Source organism: Leptinotarsa decemlineata, unplaced genomic scaffold, assembly GCF_025532065.1.
Source record: "Leptinotarsa decemlineata unplaced genomic scaffold, Ldec_3_MD MMD2_tig00000199_RagTag_RagTag, whole genome shotgun sequence".
NCBI classification, from domain to species: Eukaryota; Metazoa; Arthropoda; class Insecta; order Coleoptera; family Chrysomelidae; genus Leptinotarsa; species Leptinotarsa decemlineata.
The window spans coordinates 9,136,023-9,159,446 of NW_027412544.1; the positions used below are offsets into that span (position 1 = coordinate 9,136,023).

Genomic DNA, 23,424 nt, shown 5'->3' on the forward strand with positions numbered 1-23,424 from the left:
AAAAAATATCAATTTCAAAATACCAAAAGTTGAAAATTCTTTTTGACAATGACACAGTATTTCTGTATACAAAATACTGTGACAATGACAGATAATAATTAATTTGACTGACTCAGCGGGGACTCGAACAATTCAGAATAGCGCCATCTTGGGAAAACCTCGTAAGTGTTGTTAAAAGCAACAGGTGGTTCCTTCAAAAAGTTCAAAACAAAATCTAAGCGTTACCAACACCAGGGTTTCTAGGAATCTTAGTCACAACGCTACTGTCAAATAGTAATCATGGCCTGCTTACCAAATACCGAAGGGAAATGCCATTCTGAAGGGACATTTTCAGCTATAATATCCCAAGGACATTGATAACTAACGAAATAATTTTATCACAGTTTTCGAAAGCACGTTATTTGGTAACATCCCGACGCCGAAGGCGGAGGGATGTTACCTAAAATAACGTGCTTGAGGAAGTTGTGATAAAATTATGAGTTATTTATCAATGTTCGAGGGATATTCGGTGAGAAAATTTTTTGCAATTCGAACAAAATTATTTATTGAACACACAGTTATTAAAAGAACAATTCGTATAATGATATAACTCCATAAATATTTTCCAAGTGTATTTTTTACTATTGACAGTATTTTTTGGTGTATTTTCTTCAATGATTTTGTCAATTGCCGCATCATTTTGAACACCAAAGCGAGGAAGTGACATTTTCGAAATAAATTGAATTACTGAAATGTCAAACAACTTTATTGTGTTGGTTGCTTAGCAATGTCATGACATAAGTGATAACTACCCGTGAAAACTATCCATGGGTAGTTATCAGTGTAATGATGGTTTCATTGGTTATTTCGACACACATGACTAGAAATAGACAAATTTGATAGGATAATTTTTTTGGCAAAAAATTTTCACAAATAAATGTTCATAAGTCCGAAACTTGACTAGTTAGGTATAGGTATGATATACATAGAAAGAAAGCAAATTTCAGCAGCTTTCCGAATTTTCAATAATATACAGGGAGTTCCATTTAAAATAATCAAATTTCAGCAACTTTTTCAAGCAAACGAAAAAACTGTATTTTTTTACCACCCTGTATTGAAGTAACGGAGATTAGGCTAACGTGTGGGAAGTGTCCAAGTATCACCTAACTCCAAACCAAATTTCGATATCATAGTACTTCTTAACTAAAAGATATCGGCATTTTTAGAAGTCATGATTTTCGAAGAAAAAAATTGAAATTAATTTTTATTTCGAAAACGGTAACAGATAGGTATAGGGAAATATCAAGAAAAGTTGTCGGGCAATTGTTGGAAATTCCAAAAATAATATTATATACAGAGTGTTTTATTTGAAAAATCAAAGTTGCTACTGCTTTCTAATAGAAGCGGCAACACCGCATTGTCGAAAATATTTTAGTTGGCTAGAGAATGTCCGAATATGCCCTCCATTAAATTTTCAAAGTGATCCGTTGTCTGGTTCACCAGAAACGTCTAATGTGCCATCCACCGTGAATCAGCCTGTATATTCTGAATTTGCATCTTGTTTCAGTTTGACTGAATATTTCTTAAAATTCTTTAAATAATATAAAAGTCGCAGAGATCAATTCATTCCTGTTGCAAAAACAAGAATAAACCGATGCATGGGATCTTCTTCAACATCATTCAAAACCTCGGCTCATCAAAGCACCTCTCCTTTGCTTTCTTCAGGTCGGCACTCCTACGGTATTGACAAAACGCCGGTATCGGCCTACGCCCCGGGAATATTGAAACCGTTTTGGAGAATTAGAAGTGCCGTATTTATCGCACCGATTTTCAATTATTGCAATACTTTTCAAATTACTATGTTAGTAGTTGTTTACAGCTGATTCTCGGCCTACCCCCACCACTATGACGTATTAATTGCTTTTTTATTGGTTGTTGTTTGGTGAAGTCAAGGTGATGTGACCTTGAAGGGTGTAGTGTATGGATCGTTCAGAAATTTTTTCCCGGTTCTAATCTTCCCCCCACCGATATGACGTTATTTGCTTTTTTTGTTGTGCAGTGAAGTCAAGGCGTTGTGACCTTGAAGTGTCTGGTGGATGGATCGTTCAGATTTTTTTTTCATATGAGATTTTGTGTGTGTATGTGTGTGTGTGTGTGTAAGAGAATGCACGGTACAGGGTTTCATCATGTGCTTGTTTGTCTATGTACAAACATACGTCTGCATACTTCGAAGATCCTCCAAGTATTAAATGCTCCATCGGTGTGAGGGCACCAAGTTAGTAGTGGAGTGACGTCACAGCAATAACCGTTCAACGGCTAGAGAGCGACATGTTCACTTCACAACGTGTGGCAGAGTAATGCGTATTCATCGGTCTGCCCTCACCTCTCCCGAAGCGATGAAGGTTGTGACGTAACGCATCGCTCTAGCCCCGCTATCAATGGTGACACAACGGCAGCCGAGGACCGTCTGCCTAACGTCTACCCTCTCCGAGACCGCAACGACCATTGCTTGCTCGTACCGGCAACTGTTATCGCATCAAGTTGGGAGATGGGCTTGGCTGTGACGTCAGGCATCTCTAGTGGATAGCAACTAGCAATGTGAACCTTTCACGGTTTCATGGTGGGGGTGACTCGCACTGTTTAATATAAAAGAAATGCCTGGCACACTATGAAATCAGTAGACGAATATATCTGCAGCAGTTAGCGATTGGTAGAGTGTTATTCAGTTCGTAATAGAAGGAAGACGGTGAGTGTATTTGTCTGTTGGAAATTGTTTATATTTTCATATATATTTTCATCATGTCCGTTTCAAAAGTAGACTTAAATAAAATTAATAATTTGATTGTACAGGAGGTTGAAATACTAGAGCAAAAGGCCTTATCATCATTGCCAATTGATGAAGTGTACATAATTAAAAATATGTCAACTTATTCTACACGATTTGGTAAATCAATTTTATTAACTTTGCAAGATGTGAGCGATGATACATTATTTAAAACATGGCTACCAAAACGTATTTCGTTGCAATTCAGTGATGACGATATATCTTCCATCAACTCATCAGGTGGTAAATATACGATGATGTATTTAGGACAGAGCCAACAAAGTTTTGCTGGCATGAGAACGCGATCTCTAGTCAAATTCAATATGATTGAATAATAATAGTAATAATTTATAGTGAATTTCTTTAGGTCGTAGCTTACAAAGTTTTTTGCTGTGAAAACGCTAACTCTGGTCAAATTCAATATGATTGAATAATAATAGTAATTATAATGAATTTCTTATTGTTTTATAATATTCATATATTAGATGATAATAATTATATGGAAATATAAACATTACTAACTTAGTTGAATACACTCACTTTGTAACTACAAGTAAAATGGGAATGTGAGTATTATATCACTGAAAAATTGGAGGTTGCTTATTGTTTTTTTTATTCGATTTCAGTTCCACCATTTAAAGATGTGGATGCAGTACGCAAGTCAAGATTGGGTCGATGTTGTAGATCTCAAATCATCGGTTCAACATTTGTCGTCTAAATTGAAGGTGTTGGGTGATGGAGCCGAACATGCAAGCAATTATGATATGAGTGTATGCTATGATGAAAAACAAATCGAATTATGCCTTCGTGATGCTGAGAACTATTGGAGTGGTGCAGAAGTTTGTAACAAATTTTTGGATAATGAATTGGAATTGTGGCAACTTTGTGAGGTTATGATTGAACTGAACCTAAGAAGATTCCTGTATAGCCTCCAACCATACTTGCCAGAATGGATTATTCATCACTTTGAATTGAATGATGAAAATCGAGAGGAAATTGAAGATGGTCGCGAAAATGATGATTATGAGGAAGAAGTTATTTTAGATAGTCTGTATGTTCCTGTAAATCATAAATAATGTCAAATAAAAAACTTTGTATTATTTTCATGTTTTATTTATTTAAATCTCATGAAATGCAATAGAAAATGATTACAAAACAATAAATATGATATAAAATACAATACATGATATAAGTCAGTTACAAATAAAAAAAAAATCATAAAACAGTACATGATAGAGTGAAAAAAAAAGTGTCAATATCTGCTATGAACTGAACCATCCAATGCATTGTATGTTAAAACTGTATCATGTAAAATTAATGCATATACTTTAGTGTTGTCTGGAAACTTGGTCTTCCTCGTCTCAAACTCAATCTTTATATCAATAGTTGATGATTTTGTTGCATTCGGTTGATGAGAACAATCGATGACGAATAGTGGATTCTCTCTAAATTGTCCAATGTGCATCAGAGGTTCACTCATATCTTTATCATAATAACTTCGCTGGAAACTCTCAAAAGCATAATAAGCAGGAGCATCAAGTTTTTTATCGAAATTCAAATTCCAACGCTCATATGGATAAACTTCAGAATTCAAGTATACTCGAATACTATTGATATCAGCAGTTGTGAATTTTGTAATATCCTGTGTTCTATTTTCAGATGTGGTAGTACTTTGGAATGCGATGATGACAAAACGAGGAGTTTCCAATGCGTTAGTTGTTTTGATGGCCCATATGTCTGAAGAAGTCCCACGTAATGATGGTAGTTCATAGAGGTCCCACATACGATACGCCAACTTGATTTTGGCATTCAGACCGCTTTTGTTTATTCTACTCAAAAGTTTGAGCTTGTGTTTATCATCTGGTACAATATGTCTTATTTTCCATTCGATTTTATTTATTTCCAAATCAGCATCAACCTCACCTATATATGAGTTTTTGAATGATCGAGCGATAATCAAAATCAATTCCTGTTTGGCATTCAAGATACTTTTATTGTAATCTTCAGCAAAACCCATCAAATATTTCAGTGGTAGTTTTCCACTAAAAACATGACTGTTTGTATCCAAGATATCTTGCTTCAATTGTGAAAGTCCCCAACCAGATGTCAATAATGTGTTAGCATGAGATTGTCCAAATGATATCATGGTTTTCATTGTAGATGTTATCCCAGGTTTTCTAACAACAGCCACTTGTTCACCACCCATTTCATAACGAATTTCGTCAAAGAGAAATGCAATTGCATTATTCGAGAGATAGCATGTTTTCGCTACATCTTTGGGGGTGAATTTACCTTCTATGTAAATGAAGCTCTCGGCAATATCTAGTATAACATCTTGATTATTGATTGCAATTCTGATTTCATCCGAATTCCTGAATAGCGGTGATCCATAGGGCTTATATGTGTGCTCATGTAAACTTATGAGAGAATGATCGAGCACTGGTTCATTGAATATATTCAACTTTTCATTGTTTGTTTCGAGCACCATTGTTATTTTCTCACTTTCAATCCAATCGATTTCAAAAATTTAAGATCACTCACAGACAGAGCGTTATGTGCTAACTGTTTAGCATACACTTGTGGAATGAGCTTCTTTTTATGCACACCTTTCTTTTTGATAGTGCAACTCGTTTGGGATTGTTCAATGCGATTTTGTCTATTATAAATGAAACCCATAACAACAGTTATTCGATTTTCTTCAATTCCAAAATAATGAAAATCTCTTCTTCACTTCCAAAATCGATAAGGTTATTTTTTTCATCCAAAATACGCACTGTAATGTTGTGAATCAATTGACGACCTTCTGGACTGACAGGCATATATATAATACTGTGTGGTTCTTTAGTGAGATTGTAGCCAGGTTCAACATCAATATCGAATGAGAAAAGAATGTGGGATTCTTCACCATTTATATATGAACCAGATATTATATTGCAATCTAAGCGGATAAGTCTCACAGTTGTAATGTTTATTGGTAATGATGATTCATGTATCTGATTTGGTGGAAATATTCCATGAGCGAACCCCATCATTTCTGCTATAGAATTTGGATGTGTCAGATCAATTTCATATTTGGATCGCATTTCACATTTGAATGTATTATTATTGGCGTGTAGATAGAAAATATCATCTGCAACGACATCATTTGGTTTTTTATCATGAAACAATCTGAACATGATATGTTTCTGTATGACGGCATTGATCTCTTCTATTTCATAAGCACCACATGGAATTTCAATTGTCAACTTTTGGGGTATCGATGAGTTGTCATTACTGATTTTAAAACTAACTAAGTTATTAGCTTCAGTTATATTATTGATTGTATTGCATCCATAGAATCCCAAAAGTCCTAATCCATAACGACTGTTCCTATCCAATTCAATTGGTGGAAAAAAATCCGCACTCAAAACACTTGTCCCGACAGCTTGTAGCTCGAACTTTCGTGACATGACTGATGAATATTTTGAAATACATTTCAATTTATTATTGTACACAGCAACAGCACATTTGAGACAATTTACACATTTTGGAATGTGTTGTATTGTAATAAGTATAATTTTTATTGATGCCAATATTCACATCCTCTATATTACAAATACAACACATAGATTTTCGAGGTATAGGACCATCATTAACATCCGAATCTGAATTTTGATCGTGGTGGTGCTCATAACAATATCTATGTTTCATTATATCGATGTCATCTTGCAGATGCTTAGGCAACTTTTCCCAAACATATGCAATCTCATGTGCAACACATGCAAGTATCACTTCCTTAGGCATATTTGCAAGCATCACTCTATCCATTTTTTTCAAGGTACCATATTTTGAAAACATTCTAAGTGAAAACCCCATTCCCTTGATAGCCTCCCGATCCAGTTTTGGTGTTGAATCCATTTTTATTTGGAAAATTATTTAGAGAGAAACTGCAAGCACAAGTGACCGCAGAGAACTGTATTAAATTTCTGTTGTCGATCATAGTTATACTTGATTTTTACATTCGACCATTTTCGAAAGAATCGAGTCAATTCCAATGGTGGGGGTAGATCTCCAAAACTATCGAAATATGCGACTTCTTTCCCACATTTTTTATATGCCACCCAATGTGTTCCTGGTCCACTTATTCCATCTAAATTAACAATAGCTGTCTCGTTTTGTTTTGGACCTGATGATGGTAATCTATCACGCATAAAAACACCACGAAAATGTGGAATTTTCATTTTTTGTGCATAATAACTGAGATCGAGATCAGTAAGAGGCCTCTGAGGTAGGGGTTCAATTAGTTTTTTGTTTTGTTTGTGGCTTTGTATGGTTTTAAATATAGTCCTAAACCTTTACCGTATGGTTTGAGATATATTCCAATTCCGCGTTTGCCTAATGCTACAGCCTCCATGGTTTTATTGTGACGATTGGCTTCCATTAAAGCCGCTCTGCTGGCTTTTGCCGAATTCACGGCCTTGGTAATACCAGCAGCGGCTCCCGCCAAACTTCCTAGTGCGGATAGTCCAGCAAAAATTGGTATCAATGGTAAAAGTCCACCGATCTTGGGAACAGGAATTATGCGTGGTGTGCGGATTTTCTTCTTTCCACCGGCAGCTTTGAGGTATTTACGTGCTGCCTGCAATGCCACAGTGATCGCTTTTTTGCTATTATTCGTCACAAATTGATTCCCACCAGCTTTCTTCAATACATTTCGCACTTTATGGACTATCCCAGCACCAAATGCAACTTTTCTAATTTTATTTTTCTTCGTTTGTTTCCTCTTACATTTTTTCTTATTGGTACTACAACCCATGCCCATATGTCTTTTCGCTTTCATAATGTTGGTGACAAGTAATGCAGCTGCTCTTTCCCCAATACTCGCGTCCTTCGATTTAACCCTATCCCAAGCGCTGTATTCAAGTTCTTTGTCGGCTAAATGTCTTGCTGCAAGATCGGATGGATGCTTAGAATATTGAATATCGTGTTTTTTGCATTCAATATCTAATTTATTGATTCCAGGATCGTTACGAGCTAAACGTTGTTTCAATTTTGTATCCGGTCCACAGTATTGATAACCTCCGGGTAGATGTAATTCGAAAGGAAGTTTGTTTATTAAATCATTAACAAAACCACAACCTCTTTTAATTTTACGATCACTTTCAATACGTCCGTATCGTTTGATGGTACACATTGAAATGAATAAGCTAATAACATTTATATAGTCTCCAACCACGGCACGATGCGCATTGTAAAACAGAAAGAAAAGTTTGCTGTAGATAATCTAGATGAGAAATTTGGGTGTGGATTGAATGGACAAAGGGTATTCAGACATGGTCCACTACTTCCATCATCAGTTCGAGGACTCATTATAGGACCTTCAAATTGTGGAAAGACGAATGCAATGATATCACTATTAACACATCCACAAGGACTGACATTTAGAAATGTGTATCTCTATTCGAAATCACTCAATCAACCTAAATATCAGTACTTGCGAAGTGTTTTGGAACCTATAAGAGGATTAGGTTTTTATACATTCAGCAATAATGTAGAAATAGTGGAACCCTCCGACGCTAAGCCTAATTCTGTTTTCATTTTCGATGATGTGATATGTGAAAAGCAAGATATTATTAGATCATATTTCTGTATGGGACGTCATAAGGATGTTGATTGTTTTTATCTAGCACAGACATATTCACGGGTACCCAAACAGTTAGTGCGTGACAATACCAATTTCATTATAATGTTCAAACAAGATGAGACGAATTTACATCACATTTATTCAGATCATGTTTCACCCGATGTAACATTCAAACAATTCCAATTGATGTGTGTTAAATGCTGGGAGGACCAATATGGATTTCTAGTCATTGATAAGGATAGAAAAATAGATGAAGGTAGATATCTCAAAGGATTCGATAGTTTTATATACCCATGATCTTGTTTTTTACACTTATTCGATCACTGAATATTGTAGAGGTCACTTCATCAGCGAATTAGGCTATAATTTGAAAAAGGGCATTATGAATAAAAAAAAAGATTCTGAAAATAAAAACAATGAAATGAATTTGAAACGTCAACTAGTAGAGACAACAGAAGCTGTCAGGCAGAAATTCAACTCTATCAAGAATGATAATATTGAAAATCGTACGACACTTGAAAGATTGTATGAGCCCATAATGAAACCATTGAATGTTTTATCATCAAACGCTACTTCTAAATCACCAGTGTTATCACCAAATCATGGAACTGTTCAATCTACTTCAAATTATCCCATGAGTACTCCAATAGGAAGAAAACAATCTTTTGCTAGTGTATCATCTGTGAATAGTGACACGAGCACACTTCAAGACGATATGAGAACAACTCTATTCGAAACACCATCATCGTCCCACATCGATTCCTCGGATCCTGACACCTCACCTGATATGAATGAAAGTGGTGAAGATGTTTTGATGAAACATTTGAACAATGTAAAATCTAGAAATCCAGCATATGATGGAGCATTTGGTCTACGTATGGATCCTATTACACAAAAGCTGAAAATGGGAAGTCTAGTGGTGCATTTCAAAGATGGAAACATTTCATTTTGGGATGCTAATAAAGTGAAAAAATATGAATGCGCAGGTAGTCCAGAATTGTATGATATGATCTTTTTGAAGAATCCACGAGATGTTGATAATAAAGAAACTCGTCAAGTATATTCCAAAATATTGAAAATAACGAATGCTCCATGTTATATATTGGGTAACTTAGTGGACTGTTTTAATAGGTCTTTGAAAATTATCGAGTAGTTCGTTCTGTTCAGTGGTGCTAATGAATGAGAATTAACTAACAATAATAATGATATCAAAGAGAGAGAATTTAACGTGTCTGTGATTTCCTTACCTTGATTTTGGTCACAACGGCACTTGAGGAATCGGTGAATAGAGAGAGAGAGAGAGATAAGAAACTGCAGTTTTCCAGTACAACTGCAGTTTTCTCGAGCACTTTCGGTTCTTTCTCCGGAATCGAACCTTTTATCTATATGTTCTTCCTCTCGCGGCAGACAGAAAACCACAGTCGTCTCGCGATAAGAATATAAACAAAAAAAATGAAAACAAAAACTCTACTTAATCAGACAAACACACTATACAGGGAGGTGGTGACGATACATACCGCCCACCTAAAATGCCGAGGCATTTTATTGATTATTTTCGAGTGGTAAAGGGCAAAGCTTTACCACTGACCGTTTGAGCAATCCAGTAGGAGTTTTTACTGAGGCAACGCGTATTATTCCGTCTGTGCCCGGATAAACTTCAACCACACGGCCAAGTTGCCAACGTGAGGGAGGCATTGAGTCGTGCTTAATTAAAACCATCGTACCCAGTTCAATGTTAACAGTGGGATCAGTCCACTTGCCTCGCTGGAACAAGGTATGGAGATACTCTTTGCTCCATCGCGACCAGAAATCTTTATGTAAATGTTGAATCAACTGCCACCGTGATAGTCTATTTAACGTGACTTTGCCAAGCTCTTCATCGGGGGAAGCATTCAGCGGTTCCAGAGTTAAAAAATGACCTGGAGTGAGAACGGACAGATCATTAGGGTCAGAGCTGATCGGACAGAGCGGCCTAGAATTCAAAACTGATTCTACTTGGACCAATAAAGTGTTGAATTCTTCGTAGGTAAGAAGCTGTTTTCCAAGGACTCGAGATGTGATTTTTAACTGACTTGATACCAGCCTCCCACAATCCACCGAAGTGAGGACTAGAAGGGGGGATAAAACTCCACTCGATTAGCTCTTGTTGAGCAGCAATATGAAAACCTTTGAGGATTCGAGAGGCTCCAATAAAATTAGTCCCGTTATCACTAAATATCTTTGTAACCCTACCACGTCGAGCAATCAAGCGCCGCAGAGCTGCCAAAAACGTCTCGGATGTCAAATCTGTCGCCAACTCTAAATGGAGTGCCTTAGTCGCAAAACACACGAAGAGGCAAATATAGGCATTGTGGGTTTTCGCACCACGATGTCGACCGAGAGTTATGGAATAGGGTCCGCCGAAATCGATGCCAATGCAAGAGAATGGTTTTATCTGTGACACGCGTAATGGAGTTAGGTTTCCCATTGGAGCTCGGGATGGAATGGGATTTTGTTTCCAGCATGTAAGGCACTTTGAAAGTTTCTTACGGATGGTGCGTTTCGCAGATAATATCCAGTATTTCTGGAGTAAAAGAAAATACAGAGTTTGGAAACCAGGGTGGAAATATTGGCAGTGTACACTTTCGATGATTAAGTCGGTTAACCGATGTTTGCTGGGTAATAATAACGGGTGTCGTTTGTCATAAGTGAGTTTGGAGTGTGTGAGACGACCACCTACTCTCAAGAGACCATTTGTGTCAAGAAAGAGATTCAACTTGCGGAGTGATTTTTCTAAAACTTTTCCACTGAGTAAGGAGGAGATTTCAGAGTGGAACACGTGAGATTGGATATGCTTAACTAGGGAGAGTGAAGCATGATGGAGATCTTCGAACGTGAGGTAAGACAACTTTCGTTCGGAAGGAGGAAGCTGACAATTATGAAGGAAACGCTTTACATAAGCGACAATCCTTTGAATTTTGGTGAAGGAGGAATACTTTTCTAACAGGATATCGAGAAAATTACTTTCTCTTTGGGTGGACAAAACAGTTCTTTTTTCTTCCAGGAGATATTCTGCATCTAACTCAGCGGAGCTAACCATGGAGGGCCAAAACGTCGAAGGTTGGCGAAGCCAAGAAGGCCCCGCCCACCATTGGGAATGATCTATTAGCTGGGATGGAAAAAGGCCTCGAGATGCGCAATCAGCAGGGTTGTCTTTTGATGGAACGTAATGCCAAACTTCAGGGGAGAGCTTGTCTTGAATTCGACTTACGCGGTTACTCACGAAAGTTTTCCATTTATGAGGAGACGAACGTATCCATGACAAGGTTGTTGATGAGTCTGACCAGGCAAAAATATTGCTTACGGGAATTTGTTTGTCAAAAATCTTTATAACGAAAAAGAGGAGATCAGCTAGTAGACAAGCCGCAGAGAGTTCGAGTTTTGGGATAGAGAGGGTTTTAAGAGGAGATACTTTGGATTTTGCGCATATCAGGCTAACGCGTATGTCATCCATAGTTTCATATCGACAGTATATAACGGCCGCGTAACCATGTTCACTGGCATCAGCAAAGCCATGCAAGGTACAGGAAAAAGAAGAGGTATGGAATAGAAAGCGAGGAACGCTAATGTTTGAGAGAATTGGAAGCTCATCCTTTATCCGATTCCAAATGCATGTCACTTCCGAAGGAGGATTTTCGTCCCAGCCTATTCCTAAGGTCCACAAATGTTGAATGAGCCTTTTTGCAAAAAAAATGAGAGGACTAAGAAATCCCAAGGGGTCGAATATCCTGGCAATTTCGGAAAGTATATTTCGCTTGGAGCAAGGTACTGACTTGGAACATATAGTGAAAGAAAAATGATCAGCGGAAGCATTCCACTGTAAACCTAGAACCTTTACAGTTGAATCATTATTAAGATCAAGCGAGGTAGAGTTATCCGAAACTTCTTGGGCAAGTAAAGAAGTGTGATTACTTTTCCATTTGTGAAGTTCGAATCCTCCTCTTCTGAGCAACGAAATGAGTTGAGATTTGAGACTTTGAGCTTCTTTAACTGACTGGCAACTTGTCACGATGTCATCTACATAGGAGGAGGTTTTTATGGCTTTGACTGCCAAGGGGAATTCTTCACCTTCATCCTGAGCAAGCTGCAGAAGGGTTCTTATCGCAAGAAAAGGGGCCGAGCTCACTCCATAAGTGACAGTATTTAGAACGTATTTCTGAACTGGCTCGTTTGGAGAGAATCTCCATAGAATTTTTTGATACTTCCTATGCTGTATGGAAAGGAGAATTTGACGATACATTTGACGAATGTCTACCATGAGAGCGATAGGATTTATTCTGAAATTCAATAGGAGAGTAACCAAGTCACTCTGAAGCTTGGGTCCTATTAATAAAGTATCATTGAGTGATACCCCACTTGTGGTTTTCGCAGAAGCATCGAATACCACTCTCAGTTTGGTGGTAGCGCTTTCTGGTCGCAAAACACAATGATGTGGGATGAAATATTCATCAGCGTTATTGTATGTTTCTGTTATAGGTGACATATGGTGTTGAGAGAGATAATCCCGCATAAATTCAGAATACTGTTCTTTTAATGAAGGATTTCTATTCAATTTGAGTTCGAGAAGATGAAATCGTCGGAGAGCGAGTTCTAGAGAATTAGAGAATATAGGTGCATTTGCTCGAAAGGGAAGTGAGACTATATATCTGCCTGAGGCTGTTCGGGACACAGTTTTAGAGAATATATCTTCGCAAACAGAATCTTCAGGAGAGGACTTACATATTCTTGGGACTTCCTCCAGTTCCCAAAAACGTTTGAGTGTAGAGTCGAGATTAGGATTACAAGAGCAATGTAAAGATGTGAGTAATTCCGAACTAGAAGGGTTGGGAATTGATCCCATGAGAATCCAACCAAAAATGGTATGAAATGCGTTGGGTTCGTTATGTTTCCCAGGCCGGCGACCACTATTTAGGATCAAAGAAAATATTTCGGCTCCTAGGAGAAGATCGATTTCATTGGAGATGTTGAAATGAGGGTCAGCAAGCTTGAGGTTCGACAAATGAGACCAAGACGTAACATTGAGGTCATGACTAGGCATTTTATTACAAACCTTGGGCATTACGATCGCATTCAACTTGATAAGAGGTTTAGGGCTAGTGCACGGGCGAATCTGCAGGGAGACTGCTTTAGAAGCTGAGGAATTCATGTCATTTATACCTTGGATGGAGAGGGAAATATTGTGGTTTTGATTATATAATCCAAGACGATTGCAGCAACTTTGGCTTATAATGTTGATTTGTGAACCTGAATCGAGGAGGGCACGAATTTGCTGATAGTCACCGCGGGCATTAAGAACTTCAATAAGAGCTGTTGATAAGAGTATGGTAGTATTCATGTTCGGCGGTTGACATTGAGAATGAGTTGAGGGTTTGATGTTCGTGAAAGCAGAAGAAGCTTGATTTTGTGGTAGGTTATCTCCTACAGGAGGCAGAGATGAGCTTTGATCTTGATGAAGTTGATTTATGGGAAGAGCGGTGATGCCAAAGTGTAACAAAGTATGATGTGTCTGCCCACAATTAAGACAGTGTGATTTTGAAGTGCAATCTTTTATCACATGTCTTGAACCGAGACAGTTGAAGCACCATCCTTTCGTTTTCACCATATTAAAGCGATCCTTAACATTCAGAGAGATGAATTGTGGACATTTGTAAATATGATGATTGCCATCACAAACTGAACAGATCACTTGTTTAACCTGGGCGTGAAACGATCTTCTGGGGGTAAAATTGGAAGATGAGTTTTGCAAATGTGTTCTGGCTTTAATATCGGGTTTAGGAATTTTTTTCTGTGTGCAATCGAAAGTTCTATCTAAGGCACTAGATTGTTTTAGCACGAAATCTCGAAGGTCATCAAATGTCGGTATGTCATCAGAACCAATTTCAATTTCGAATCGACCAACTGTATTTGAATCTAACCGCCGTACAAGCATATTAAAAAGCAAAAAGCTCCATTGGTCTGTAGGAAACCCTAAATTTTTCAGAGCTGCAATATTTTCTGTGAACGTGTCTATGAGTTTTCTGAGATTTTGAGAGGAAATATTATTATCAGGGATTCGAGGAGCATTTTCTAACTCGAGATAGTGAGCATTCGCAAGGAGTCTTTTGTTTTCGTAACGTTTTATCAAAGAATTGTATGCAACAATATAGTTTGCATCCGAGATAGGGTTACACTTCACAAGTGCTAACGGAGACCCCGACAGAGATGAGATTAGGTAATTAAATTTATCTATGTTTTTCAAAGAGGAGTTATCATGGACCAAACTGTTGAACATGTCAATAAAGGTTTTCCATTGCTTGAAATTGCCATCAAATTTAACAAGTTCGATTTTTGGCAATCTCACATGACTCATTTCGGGTGGACCTGGGTTGTTTACAACATCGACTGTATTGAATAATTGAGAAAAGGTAGATTTTGCTGCATAATAATGCTTGTAAAATCCTCTGGATAGAACTTTAAATTCCTCATTGTCATATTCATCCACTGAAATGAGGAGTGGCAAAAGAACTGCATTATGCTTTTCAAAGTCTTGATAAATATTTTCTAAGTGCGAACACATTGATTTAAATAGAGAATGAAGATCCACAGACGTTTTGGCAGCTTCTGCTATTTCAGCAATATCGCTCATACGGTCTATACAAATTTGTTGAAGAGCCCGACATTGTTTTATTTTATTCGCGTTAGCCGTCATCTTGAACTACCACTGAATTGCTAAATAACAAGCTTCAAAATAGCTTGATAAATAATCGTACCGAACAAAATTATTCGATCACACCTCGTATATTGAGAATCAATATCTCACCTCTAGCAAAAACTCCAAGTATTAAATATTTTTCAAAAAAAAAACAAGTAAAGATTGGATGTGAAATTAAAAAACAAAACGATAGAGAGGTATTCAACAGAACGTTGACTTCTTGGGTTTTTTGCCAACAGGAGAAAATTAAATGTATTTGTCTGAGAACTAAAGAGTCTGAAAAAACGAACAAACGAAAATTTTCAAGAATTCACAATATCCGGATCGCATGGACCATGTTATATATTGGGTAACTTAGTGGACTGTTTTAATAGGTCTTTGAAAATTATCGAGTAGTTCGTTCTGTTCAGTGGTGCTAATGAATGAGAATTAACTAACAATAATAATGATATCAAAGAGAGAGAATTTAACGTGTCTGTGATTTCCTTACCTTGATTTTGGTCACAACGGCACTTGAGGAATCGGTGAATAGAGAGAGAGAGAGAGAGATAAGAAACTGCACTTTTCCAGTACAACTGCAGTTTTCTCGAGCACTTTCGGTTCTTTCTCCGGAATCGAACCTTTTATCTATATGTTCTTCCTCTCGCGGCAGACAGAAAACCACAGTCGTCTCGCGATAAGAATATAAACAAAAAAAATGAAAACAAAAACTCTACTTAATCAGACAAACACACTATACAGGGAGGTGGTGACGATACACTCCATATAAACAATATCATCTGAAGAATGGTTTTAAAAATACAAATTCTAAAAAATTTCGTGAAGTTATCAAACCTCTATCAGACTCACGACAATATCCAATAAGAAGTAGAAGTAAAATTGGTGGAGCACTCAAACGAGTGAAAATGGAGAAAATATATAATTCTAAACCTGTGAATTATGTGTACTGGAATTCACCGAAAGAGTTAGTTGCTCGCCTACGACTATTGGTAGCTTCAAAGTCAGCTGGTCATACAGGACATGACAATGAAATAATTTCAATAATTGAAGAATTACGTGAAGAAGGTATAATATATTAACATATTCACATGTAATGATCACTGTCACATCATCATTCAAGGCAGTAACATTATCACCTTTTCTCTTTAATCATATTGAAATAGAATGAATGAAATAAGTGATGTCAAACGACAAGTTGTTAATGAATTACATAAACCTGCAAGACGTGATTTTCGTAGAAGAATAACCACCATCAAAGGTTTTGCAGATCTATGGCAAATAGATTTAGCTGAACTGCATCCTTATGCAAAAAGTAATGAAGGATACCGATATATACTTGTAGTGATAGATTGTTACTCCAAATATCTGTGCACTGTAGCAGTTAAAGATAAAACAGGTAGTACAGTAACTAATGCAATGAAACATGTACTGAAAGAAGCCAAATACTCCCCCAAACACATACAAAGCGATCAAGGGAAAGAATTTTTCAATAAAAGCTTCTCATCTCTCATGCGAGAATATAATATCAATCATTATTCAACATTTAGCACAAAGAAGGCAGCTATAGCTGAAAGAGTGATTCGTACAATAAAGGGGTGGCTCTACAAGGAATTTTCGATGAGAGGTCACCACAAATGGCTTGATATTCTTCCAACTATAACTAGTAGATATAACAATAAAGTTCATCGTACAATAGGTATGGCACCCATTAATGTTGATCCATCAACAAGATTGATATTCAAAGGTATCAATGGAGTTGGAGAAAAACAAAGTAAACCCAAATTCCGATTGAATGATATTGTACGAATAAGCAAATACAAAAATATTTTTGAAAAGTCTTACACTGCGAACTTTACCACGGAACTCTTCAAGATTGTTAAAATCAATAAAACCTTCCCCACAACCTATAATCTTGAAGATATGAATGAACAACCTATTAGAGGATGTTTTTACGAAGAAGAGTTATTGCGAACCGAAAATCCTGACGTATATCTGATCGAGAAAGTGCTGAAGAAAAGGAAAAATAAAGTATATGTAAAGTGGTTAGGACTTCCTAGTGAACAGAATTCTTGGATTGATGAATCAAATATGCTTTAAATGTATCTAATAATGTATTTATGAATAAAGTAATGTTAAAGTTCATTATTGTTTTCATTTCAATTATATGTAAGTGAATTGAAAAAATATTGCAGCGGTAAACATTGCCCCAACCATTCGCAATGTTCTGTGTATACCAAACCAAATTAATTGTATACTCCATTCCCGCTTAAAAAATTTTTCAACTCACAATATTGAGAACACAATACCATTCCCAAAACTAATCGCTGTCACTTTGAAATGCTTTCTCCAACTCTTTTCGCCAATTATCTCTCACTGATAATGCCGTCTCATAAAGTCGAGTCGACTCCTCAAGCTCTGCCTGTGCTTGCATTCTCGAACGTTGATTGAATTTGTCATCTTTCATGATTTTTGAACGTAGTTCATCTGCTTCTTTGCTCATGTTAGCCAATTCAATTTTCGCTAATGCAATCTTAGCATCTAATGCTTGAAGAGTGTCCTTATTGACACTAATAGCTTGCTCACTCTTTTCATGTTCAGCAATAGCCATTTGCGCCTTTACAAGACGGCATTTCGCTTTCTTTTTCATATCTCCAAACCGAAGTAATGGAGTGAAAGAAGATAGCGATTCAGTCATCAAATCACCCTTCATTTCTTTGGGTTCACATTTTGTCTTCCTCTTCGATCTGTCACTTTTCGTTGTGGGCTTTTTCTCCCGCAAACCACTTTTCGATTGTTTTTTTTCTTTCAACTCAGTGACAATCGATGAAGATGCATTATTAACCTTCCTTTTGATAGTTCTGGATTTCTTATCAACACCAAGAGGGGGGGTAGATGAAGGGTGTTTGGATGATGATGATTGTGAAATGATTGGAGTTTCAACGATAATTTGTTGAATTGGTTCCGGCACATCTGCGAAGTTAACGAAGTCGCTAATATCAAAATCACTTATCGAGTCTTGAGACTGTAAATGTAATACTGGAATATTTTCAAAATTAGTGTGATCGATATCAACAAGTGGTGAACCATCTTCAGCAATCAATAGTGGCATGGAGCTCATGATAATAATTATTTAGGTTTGGAGGAATGATATGTGATAGCAATAGAATGTGGATAGGAAAAGTGATGATGTTACTGATACTTCACCTTTTATAGAAGAAAATAAACTAGCGCATGCGCTCTTTCGTCAACTAGCCCACTCTTTCATCGACTAGAGATGTCATATCCTTCTCTCCCACTTAAAACGAGTCAAGTGATAGGTGGGAGTCGAACCACTTCCGTTTCCTATTCAATCGTATAATCCGCTAGAGGAAGTGATAGTTGAAGCAGAAGAAGTTGGAGTCGATGAAGATGAGATAGACGAAGTTGAAAACGAGGCCAACCAAAGCGACGAAGATGATGACGTGATGGAGTTTGAGAAGGTCATGGATGAAGAAGGAGATGATGAAGGGATAGAAGCTGACACAACTGAAGGCGATGGTGCTTTGAGGATCGGTATGCGAACGCTCAATGTCAGTGAGACATTGGAAGATCCCTTGGATTTGTATTGTGCAATGGATGCATACGTATTGATCAGCACAATAGATGGAGAGAACAAAAAACTATGCTGGTGCTGCTTTCGGTTTTATTCGCATAGAAACAATAATGGAGGGTGGTATGCCCATGCCAACACCCACAACACTGTCTCAATTATGGAAATGGGACAAAATTGGTGTGAAGCTTGCGAGAGGCCACTAACAAACTTCACCCGAGTATCTACATGTATTATATGTAATAATGTCCAACCTGTGGCACAATAACCGTGGACCTACTGGTCAAAAAAAAACAACAGCCCTTTTCAGGGCTACATTATTCACACAAACGGTAGTAGTAGAATTCACAGATTATGTGATAAATGACTACTTTGACTAAAAAGTCGAAGTTAGGATTTGGTTTATAATCGAATATCTGTGCATATGATGAGTACTACTTTGACTGAAAAGTCGAAGTTGGTAATTTCTCAATCATTGAATATAATGATGAGTACTACATGAGTTGGATGATGATACTTTCACATAAGTTTTGACTATAGTGTTGACCTATTTCTGATTGAAAGTATAATGATAGCTCTGAAAATAGTTGTTTATTGTCTTTAATTGTAGCCCTTAAAAGGGCTGTTTTTCCTATTAATCCATACAATGGTATGGACTAACGCTCCTCATCATCAGAAACAATCATGATGGTGTCATCATCTGAATCATCTGTATCTGATGATATACTGATGATGTCGTCCTCATATTCATCAGATTCATCTGAATCAGATGATACACTAATTATGTCGTCCGCATGATCTTCTACCTCGTTATCCTGTAGATCGTCTAACTTATCTACTTCCTCTTGCATACGTTCCGGGAAATCATCAGGAAGATCGTAGATGCGTTGCAGCATTTCTGCGAAGGTTGTACTGAAATGATCAAACGTAGAATCTATTTCATGTACCTGGATGGGTCCTGTACTCATCATAGAAGACTCTGGTACACTCATCGGTTCGGTGGTGGAATCAGCAATCGACATTGTGGAAGAATGATGTAGAACTGGGATTGATACTATATTTATATTGGAAGAAATAAAACGGAGGGGGTGAAGTGTAAATGTAGAACAGTGTTTGAGATTCGAAAACATTAAAAATGACGATCTTCATGAAACTCTGAGCGATTATTATGAGAAATTCTAAGTGATTATTATGAAAAACTAATAAGAGAGAGGGAGGAAGACACTGCCCCAGCCTCGCAGTGCCTCGTGTACACCAACCAAAAAAGTGTGTACTCCGTGAAAGGAAAGGAAAGGAAAGGGTGGGAGAAACAGGGAAACGATTACATATCGTCGTCGGAATTTAGGACATCATCGTCATCAATCAGGATGGGAGATGGCGGAGGACTGTCCTCGATAAGGATTGGGGATGGTGGAAGTCTGATATCGCCAGCGTCATCGTCGTCGTCGTCGTCGTCATCCTCATCTGTGGTGTCTCCAGGCGGTGGGTCACCCCATTCGTCATCCCATTGGTAGGGATCCGGATAATCCCCGTCCGATAGGTCAGCTTCATCACTCCCAGTGACATGCTGAACCTGCACCCTGTAGTCATTATTCATGAATTCGTATGGAATGTCATGAGGTGCCGTTGTGGAGTCCACGAATCCTTCCTGTATATATGCATAGTAAGGCATCTGAGGCTCCGGGACACTATAGGGCTCAGTAGTTGAATCAGGTTCCATGTTGGAGGTGGCTGATCAACTGAATATTCCAACAGATAATTCCTACTTTTATACTTTTGAAAGGGAGTGGGGAGGAGTGGGGATGAAAGAACTTGGAATTGAAATTGAAAAAAAGAAAAATAATGAAAAGACGAAGTGAAGAAAAATGCTCCAACCATCGCATTGTTCAATTTGTACCAAACCAAAACAATGTACACCCTTTATTTCACTTCTTTTTTCATTTGTTTTTTTTTGTTTTTTATTCCTAAAATTATAATTACAAACCTAAAACTACCATGCTACCTAATTATCCTAAAACTATCCTAGTTGACCTAAAAACTATTTCCCTTTATTTAAAAATTTCTTTATAAATATTTTTAGTTCATTATTGAGCTCTATCGAAGAGGTCTCTGCCTTCCGCCTTTCCTTCAGAGCTGCAGTCCTTCGATCTAGCTCGGCCATCCTCATTAACAACTCGCGCCGTTGGCTAGCAATTTCATTCTCCTCCCGGGAAATGCTAGCCAACGCGGCCTCACTATTTCGTGAAGCGAGTGCAACATCCCTACACCTCTGTAGGAAAGTTTCCATCTCCTGGGAGGGAGATGGAAACTTAACCTCTCCGATAGGCTCCGGCACTGGTGGCACTTGTGGCGCGATCTCCCCGGCAGGCTTCGACACTGGTGGCACGACCTCCATGGCAGGCTCAGGCACCGGTGTAAGTTCCATGGGTGTCAACATCGCTAATGGTGCAAATTGGGTGAGGATTTCACCTGGAGATGGCACCCTCGGCACCGGCTTATATGCCCTCCGTCTTTCCACTGTCAATGCGAGCGGTGTGGGACGTCTCGGAGGATTCCTTTTGGCGGTCGACCAACTACCTGCATAAGGGTTAGTCCTATTGCATTTACTCCTATACCTTTGAATAGGACCAACCTTAGCTGCAGATTGCCGCTTGGCTTTGTTAACAACCCTGTCTTCCTGGAATGAGACAGGGCTGCGTGGCCGCTGCACACCACCCGAAGTTGAAGCCTTCACCTCTTGGACCATCACCACCTCGTCTCCCTCGAACATGTCAGGGCTGCCTGGTCGCTCCACTTCAACATCCACAGGTATGATCGATGCCACAGCGTTGTCGATTTCCTGCGTGTAGTTTTCCATTCTGAAAATGTAAAATAATACAAAGTTAGTTGTCATGAAAAAGTAACATTGATAACTTACTCAAAATTCGCTTGTTGTAGACTGTAGAAGACTGCTGTAGTAGACTGGTGTTGTAGTAGACTGCTGTAGCTGGACTGCACTCGATGAGAAGACTTGTCGTACTGAATGCCGAGAAGTGTGCTCCTCAGGGTGTAGGCAGAAGTGGGAGTGGTGGGAGTGAGGTGGGGGCGCGCATGCGCAATTGTGGGGTGAGGCGAGCAATGGTGGGAAGGGGGCGGGGCTAAAAGTGGAGGAGAGTGGGCGGGGACTACAGTGTGTTGTTAAAAATTTTTTTTTAATGAAACATAAAATTAAAAATTTTTAGTCATAGAACCGGCATTGGTCATCCTCAGTCATAGAACCGGCATTGGTCATCTACTTGAATTGTGACTGGAGAAAAAAATCTTTATTTTTTGTAAATCTATATTATTAAAATCAATAATGGGGGTATTTAATAATTAGTGTGTATGTAGAATCGATATTTTTTGAGAAATGAGTGGTGGAATCTCATTATTATAATATTGAATTTATTACACTTATTTTCAATTTTACACAAAAAATAGTAATAACAAAAGTTGTAGAGAATTTAATTTCCAACAAATTTGATCTCAATAAATTTTTTCGCAGGACTGATATTTTTCGAGAAAAGAACGAGTTGTAATCTCATTATGTAATATTGAATTTATTACACTTATTTTCAATTTTACACGAAAAATAGTAATGACAAAAGTTGTAGAGAATTTAATTTCCAACAAATTTGGTCTCCATTAATTTTTTCGCAGGATTGATATTTTTCGAGAAAAGAACGGGTTGTAATCTCATTATGTAATATTGAATTTATTACACTTATTTTCAATTTTACACGAAAAATAGTAATGACAAAAGTTGCAGAGAATTTAATTTCCAACAAATTTGGTCTCTATTAATTTTTTTCGCAGGATTGATATTTTTCGAGAAAAGAACGGGTTGTAATCTCATTATGTAATATTAAATTTATTACACTTATTTTCAATTTTACACGAAAAATAGTAATAACAAAAGTTGTAGAGAATTTAATTTCCAACAAATTTGGTCTCTATTAATTTTTTCGCAGGATTGATATTTTTCGAGAAAAGAACGGGTTGTAATCTCATTATGTAATATTAAATTTATTACACTTATTTTCAATTTTACATGAAAAATAGTAATGACAAAAGTTGTAGAGAATTCAATTTCCAACAAATTTGGTCTCCATTAATTTTTTCGCAGGATTGATATTTTTCGAGAAAAGAACGGGTTGTAATCTCATTATGTAATATTGAATTTATTACACTTATTTTCAATACACAAGCTCAAACTTTTGAGTAGAATAAACGAAAGCGGTCTGAATGCCAAAATCAAGTTGGCGTATCGTATGTGGGACCTCTATGAACTACCATCATTACGTGGGACTTCTTCAGACATATGGGCCATCAAAACAACTAACGCATTGGAAACTCCTCGTTTTGTCATCATCGCATTCCAAAGTACTACCACATCTGAAGATAGAACACAGGATATTACAAAATTCACAACTGCTGATATCAATAGTATTCGAGTATACTTGAATTCTGAAGTTTATCCATATGAGCGTTGGAATTTGATATGGAAATTGAGCGTTGGAAATTGAATATGAGCGATAAAAAACTTGATGCTCCTGCTTATTATGCTTTTGAGAGTTTCCAGCGAAGTTATTATGATAAAGATATGAGTGAACCTCTGATGGACATTGGACAATTTAGAGAGAATCCACTATTCGTCATCG

General features: G+C 37.5%; 2 protein-coding genes across 3 annotated transcripts in view; one reads left to right on the forward strand and one right to left on the reverse strand.

The window, feature by feature from the left end:
• Nucleotides 1-23,424, forward strand: part of LOC111518159 (arrestin homolog) — a 472,237-nt gene that overhangs the window by 51,894 nt on the left and 396,919 nt on the right. The gene's annotated exons all lie outside the window — the stretch shown is intronic.
• On the reverse strand, nucleotides 9,969-22,631 carry LOC141481526 (uncharacterized). The gene is made up of 5 exons (XM_074173150.1): nucleotides 21,663-22,631; nucleotides 20,859-21,603; nucleotides 20,174-20,318; nucleotides 10,499-14,945; nucleotides 9,969-10,398 (listed from the first exon to the last, which is right to left on the reverse strand). The coding sequence occupies exons 2-5, from the start codon at nucleotides 21,600-21,602 to the stop codon at nucleotides 9,969-9,971; spliced, it is 5,766 nt and encodes a 1,921-aa protein (XP_074029251.1). The 5' UTR covers nucleotide 21,603; nucleotides 21,663-22,631.